This window comes from Crocuta crocuta, unplaced genomic scaffold (genome assembly GCF_008692635.1).
Source record: "Crocuta crocuta isolate KB4526 unplaced genomic scaffold, BGI_CrCroc_1.0 scaffold163, whole genome shotgun sequence".
Taxonomy (NCBI): Eukaryota; Metazoa; Chordata; class Mammalia; order Carnivora; family Hyaenidae; genus Crocuta; species Crocuta crocuta.
In genome coordinates, this window is record NW_027529533.1 from 2354497 (window position 1) to 2360496 (window position 6000).

Below are 6000 nucleotides of genomic sequence, written 5' to 3' on the forward strand. Positions count from 1 at the left end.
TCCTTATATGCTGCTGATGGGAATGGAAAATGACATAGCTGCTATAGAATAGACTTTGATAGTTCCTCAAAAAGTTGACGATAGGGGACGCCTGGGTGGCTCAGTCGGTTAAGCATCTGAATTCAGCTCAGGTCATGATCTCACAGTCAATGAGTTTGAGCCCTCATTGGGCTCTGTGCTGACAGCTTGGAGACTGGAGCCTGCTTCAGATTCTGTGTCTCTCTGCTCCTCCCCCGCTCACGCTCTCTCAAAATGAATAAATGTTTAAAAGAAAAAAAAAGTCGACCATAGAATTTGTCACCCAGCAGTTCCACTCCTAGGTATATAGACAAACCGACCACACTAACTTGTTTGCACATATTCTTAACAGCATTATTTATAATAGCCAATAAGTGGAAACAACCCATATGTTCATCAGTTGATGAATAAACAAGATGTTGTGTATCCATATAATGGAATATTATTCAGTCTTTAAAAGAGATGAAGTAATAATTGCTGTAATAGGGATGTGCCTTGAAAACATTAAGCTAGGTGAGAAGTCAGACACATATGATTCCATTGATATGAAATTCTGATATTGGCAAATCCATAGAGACAAAGTGTATTAAAAATTGTCAGGGACTGTGAAAATAGAGAAAGCCTATTTATGGACATAAGATTTCTATGGGGGATAATGAAAATGTTCTGGAATTAGTGGTAATGGTGATGTAGCTTTATGAATATATTACAACCCACTGGATTATATACTTTAAAAGGGTAAATTTTATGGTACATGAATTATATCCCAATTAAAAAGTATTTGAAATCTTAAATTTCAAATATATCGGGGATATATTATTAATATGCTCTTCATTTTGACAATTTAGATGATCTGTAGTAATTCTGGAAGAATTCAAACTTTGACTGGACTTTTCTAGATTATTCTTTCTGGAATGAAGTTATTAATATAAGTGAGAAGGCATTTCTTCTCTGATTTGTTTCATCTACTTAGACCATTTAAAAACCTGCTTTGTGGGGTACCTGAGTGGCTCAGTCAGTTGAGTGTCTGACTTCAACTCAGGTCATGATCTCACTGTTTGTGAGTTCGAGCCCCACATCAGGCTCACTGCGGTCAGCCTGTCAGCACAGAGCCCTCTTGCATCCTCTGTCCCCCTCTCTTTGCCCCTCACCCACTTGTGCTTTCCCAAAAATAAATAAATATTTTTTTAAAAAAGATTTTTAAAAACCCTGCCTTGTAAATATATTTTTGTAGATATTATTTTTATCTGGCCTAAAATATGCCAGTATAGTTAATATACAATTTTCTGTAAGTTTCAGGTATATAATAGTGATTAGACAATTCTGTGTATTGCTCAATGCTCATTAAGATAAATGTGTACTCTTAATCCCCTTCACCTATTTCACCCATCCCACCACCCACCTCCCCTCTGATAATCATCTATTCTCTTTAGTTAAGAAGTTAAGAGTTTGTTTTTTGGATGGACTCTTTTTTTTTTTTCCTTTGTTCATTTGTTTCTCAGATTCCACATGTGAGTAAAATTATATGGTACTTGTCTTTCTCTGGCTTATTTCACTTAGCATTGTACTCTCGAGATCACCTTTGTTGTTGCAAATGGCAAGATTTTATTCTTGTTTATGGCCGCATAATATTTCATTGTGTGTGTGTGTGTGTGTGTATACACCACATCTTCTTTATTCATCGATTGGTGGACACTTGGGTTGCTTCCATAATTTGCTGTAAATAATGCTGAGATAAAATAGGGGTGTCATATATCCTTTCGAATTAGTGTTTTCTTTGGGTAAATACACAGTGCAGTTACTGGATCGTATGGTAGTTGTGTTTTTAATTTTTTGAACAACGTTCCTACTTTTTTCCACAGTAGCTGCACCAGTTTACATTCCCACCAACAGTACACAAGGGTTTAGCCATTCTGGCAGGTGTGAGGTGATAGTTCATTTTGGTTTTTGATTTGCATTTCCCTGATGGTGAGTGATGTTGTAAATATATTGTTAATAAAAATTGTAACTTCGTGTAATACTGAAATTAAAATGTGATATCAGTATTTAACATGTAATAAGAGGATCATATCTGTCATGCTGCATGTTATTATCAGATCTTGCTCTGTAGAAACTCTATACTTGAGTGCTGAAGCATTGTGTTGTTCTTATTACAGGAGAACCCATTCCCCCTCGGACCTTGACTGAAGCTGGCACAATGGCACTTTGCTACAGTGCTGCTTGGGATGCACGAGTTATCACTAGTGCTTGGTGGGTGTACCATCATCAGGTAATAAGGGCTCTTACTTTATTAAGAGCTATTGTGTACCAAATATCGAGGGTTTAGAAGTCAACAAGGCAAAGTACCTACTTTAATTGAGGTGACATTTTGGTGGTGGAGAAGAATACATAATGTCCAATAACAAGTGTTGTAACATTTTTTCTTGAAAGCAGAGTAGGCACTAAAGAGCAATATGGGCTACCATTTTGAATAAAGTGTCAGGGAAGGCCTTTCTAGGAAAGTAAGGGTTTTTTTTGTTTTGTTTTTAATTTTTTTATATTTATTTATTATTGAGACAGAAACAGAGCATGAATGGGGGAGGGGCAGAGAGAGAGGGAGACACAGAATCCGAAGCAGGGTCCAGGCTCTGAGCTGTCAGCACAGGGCCCGACCTGGGGCTTGAACCCACAAACCATGAGATCATGACCTGAGCTGAAGTCAGACACTTAACTGACTGAGACACCCAGGCTCCCCAAAGGAAAGTAAGGTTTGAGCAGACACCTGAAAGAAGAGAGAGTGATTTATGCAGTTATACTAGATGAAGAGTGTCCTCTTTGTCGGAATTTTCTGATCTCTCTTTGGCCTTTCCTGAAAAATAGGTATATCCAGTGTTTTTTAATTCATTCAGCTTTAGTAATCGTCCTTCTTTGTGGTTATTGCTATTACTTGATGACACTTCACTTCATATTTGACTTCTTGTTGCTGTTTCACATTTTCAGTAATTACAGTCGATAATGATAGATTACAAGGTCTTAAAGCTATACAGCAAGATAAAGAGTTTAGTACTATTATCTTCCCTTAGGTTCATCTTCTATTTATATTCATTATTTTCTGCTATGCTATGATACTGTGTTTTCAGGAAATTAATATCTGAGATTATATTTTCTGCCTCAGTACTGTTATAAAAGTGGTTTTAATTGTTTTATTGAATAGGTTTTTTAAGGGTGAAATGAGTGTGCTTTTAATCCTTCCAGTAACTATGACAAAGGTACTCTCAGATTTGGGGGTTTCACAGATAATATATAGTTTTTAAATACATCATTTTATTTCCTAAAATGAAAGGTTATTTTACTACCCCCAAAACAGTATCTCAGGAAAGGACTTTATTTAATAAATACAGTTTAAAAATTTTTTTAATGTTTATTTACTTTTGAGAGAAAGAGAGTGCGTGAGCGCAAGAAGGGGAGGGGCAGAGAAAGAGAATCTGAAACGGGCTCCAGGCTCTGAGTTGTTACTACAGAGCCCAGTGGGGACCTTGAGCTCACAAACAGCAAGATCATGACCTGAGCCAAATGCTTAACCAAGCCACCCAGATTCCCAATATAGTTTTATTTTAGTGAATATAGTTTTATTAAATTTCTCTTATTTTTCTTATTATATCTCAACCCAGAGTAAATATGTGGATAAGTTCTGCCTCTACTCCACGGCATTTGAAAATTATTGATGTAGTGTATCCTTTGTTATTTCTTTTCTTTGTTACTGTCAGTGGTATATTTGTCTTTGAAGAGATATTTCAGTGTTGAGAATTTTTACTAAATTATAAACTTTTCAGGAGACAGTGTTTACTTGAATATGACTTTACTTGAGTGAAAATTTTAAAATGTGAGTCAACATGTGTGACAACAGTATGATGTGGTGTTGTGTTCCTCAGGTGTCTAAAACAGCACCAACTGGAGAATATTTGACAACAGGAAGCTTCATGATACGAGGTAATGGGTAATGATTATGGAGATAGGTTTGAGGACAATTACTAATATTTTCAGAACAGAAACTAATTATTCTGATTTCATATATGAAATCTATTATGAAGTAAGGAAAATTTTGCGCTGCTCTAGCGAATTCAGCGTTTGTCATGTCATCTCCATATATATTTTTCTTGATGAGAGGATGTGCTTTCACATAAAGTTATAAGAGTAAGAAAATATAACATGACCTTTTTTCTAAAAGATTATTCAGGGATTGACTAACCCAAAGATGAGAGTAAGCATTCATATTTTTAATTTCTGAATTCCTGTTCCTATACATAATGCCAAATTCTATGTTCCTTCATGACAGAGAAAAGACCAAATAAATGTGACCATTGGTGTCAGATAATTTGCAAGCATAAAATGGAAAAAATGAACTTTTAACATTTATGTTTATTATCTCTTATAGGGAAAAAGAATTTCCTTCCTCCCTCATATTTAATGATGGGGTTTAGTTTCCTTTTTAAGGTACCCTTCAGCTTCTTTGTTAATTTTTTTTCTGATTTTCATTAGTCCTACCTAAAGTTCTATCAGTGAAAAGTAACTATTTCCATAGGTAGATGAGTCTTGTATTTGGAGACATCGGGGTGAACGAAAAGTCAGAGTGCAGGATGAAGACATGGAGACATTGGCAAGTTGCACACATGAACTCATATCAGAAGAAATGGAACAATTAGGTAATTTACAGATTTAATTTTTTTTTTAAATGTTTATTTATGAGACAGAGTGACAACGTGAGCAGGGGACGGTCAGAGAGAGAGAGAGAGAGAGACAGAATCCGAAGCAGACTCCAGGCTCTGAGCTAGCTGTCAGCACAGGGACTCGAACCCACCAACCATGAGATCATGACCCGAGCTGAAGTCAGATGCTTAACCAACTGAGCCACCCAGATTTTAATAAAGTAGTTTATAGTGTTACCTATTTTCAAGTTTTGCTTCTGAACTCTTAGGAGATCACATCTCCTTTGGGATAATTGAAATTTCAGAAAAAACGCTTGCTATCAATTTTACTTAATTTTGTTTTTGGAAATGTTAAATATACTTGTTCTAATGAATTATAAAGTAGTAGAACCATAACTAGTATTCTATATAAACATATGTAATAAAATTTCAGTATTTAATGGGTCATGTGTAAATGTGTTCATCAGAGATAGACTCAGGAATTTATGAATGAGCAGTTACTTTTGGATTTAATAATTAGAAATTATACAGAGATGAGTTCATATTCTCATATTCTCATACGAGGATTTGGCTTGATTTAATAATACATTTGCTTCAAGTAGAGAGCAACTGTGGTTGCTGGAATAAATTTACTCACCTACCCGAAGGAAATAGGGAAAGTATGCCCTCGGTATTTCTTTTACAGTTATTCTTTTTCCTAGGGTCATTACTCTTTAGGAGTAATAACGTGTTGTTTGATTTATGACTACTGTGTTGTTTGATTTATGACTACTGTTGTATCACAAGATTTTATTTTTTTGAATTTTCGCCATGTTGCTGACACTGTACAAAGTTCTTTATTTACATTATTTTAATTGAATTCTCACAACCATCTTTGTAAGATGGTGATGGCATCTCCTTTTATTAGATGAGTCAACTAGGTAATATTACAACTAGACAGTGTTTCTTTTGCAAAAGTATGAATACCTTCTGTGTGCCGATTATATTGCATGTATTGTCTCATTTCACTTCTCGTGCAAATTACAGTAACAGCAGAATTTATGGAATTACTTTTTTTTGTCCTCCTTTTTGGAAACACCTAACCAAGACAAGTTAAAGTGTTCACTGTAGAAATGCTTACATTGTCCAAGATATTTATTGTGGTCATATATCTTGGAGAGCATTTATTCCAACTAGTTCATGATACAAGAGAATCCTATTTTGTCTGAGTACCTTTTGGGGATGTGATTAGGCTTTGTGTGTGTGTGTGTGTGTGTGTGTGTGTGTGTGTGTGTGTGTGTGTGTGTGTGTGTGTGTG

At 35.4% G+C, this 6000-nt stretch overlaps 1 protein-coding gene across 1 annotated transcript in view; it reads left to right on the forward strand.

Annotated features, from left to right (window-relative positions):
• The window catches only part of NEMF (nuclear export mediator factor), a 53084-nt gene that overhangs the window by 35891 nt on the left and 11193 nt on the right, over positions 1-6000 (forward strand). Inside the window, exons 19-22 of the mRNA XM_077761270.1 lie at positions 2175-2287; positions 3930-3987; positions 4433-4491; positions 4580-4700. Coding sequence (XP_077617396.1) covers positions 2175-2287; positions 3930-3987; positions 4433-4491; positions 4580-4700 — 351 coding nt within the window. The remainder of the gene's footprint in view (positions 1-2174; positions 2288-3929; positions 3988-4432; positions 4492-4579; positions 4701-6000) is intronic.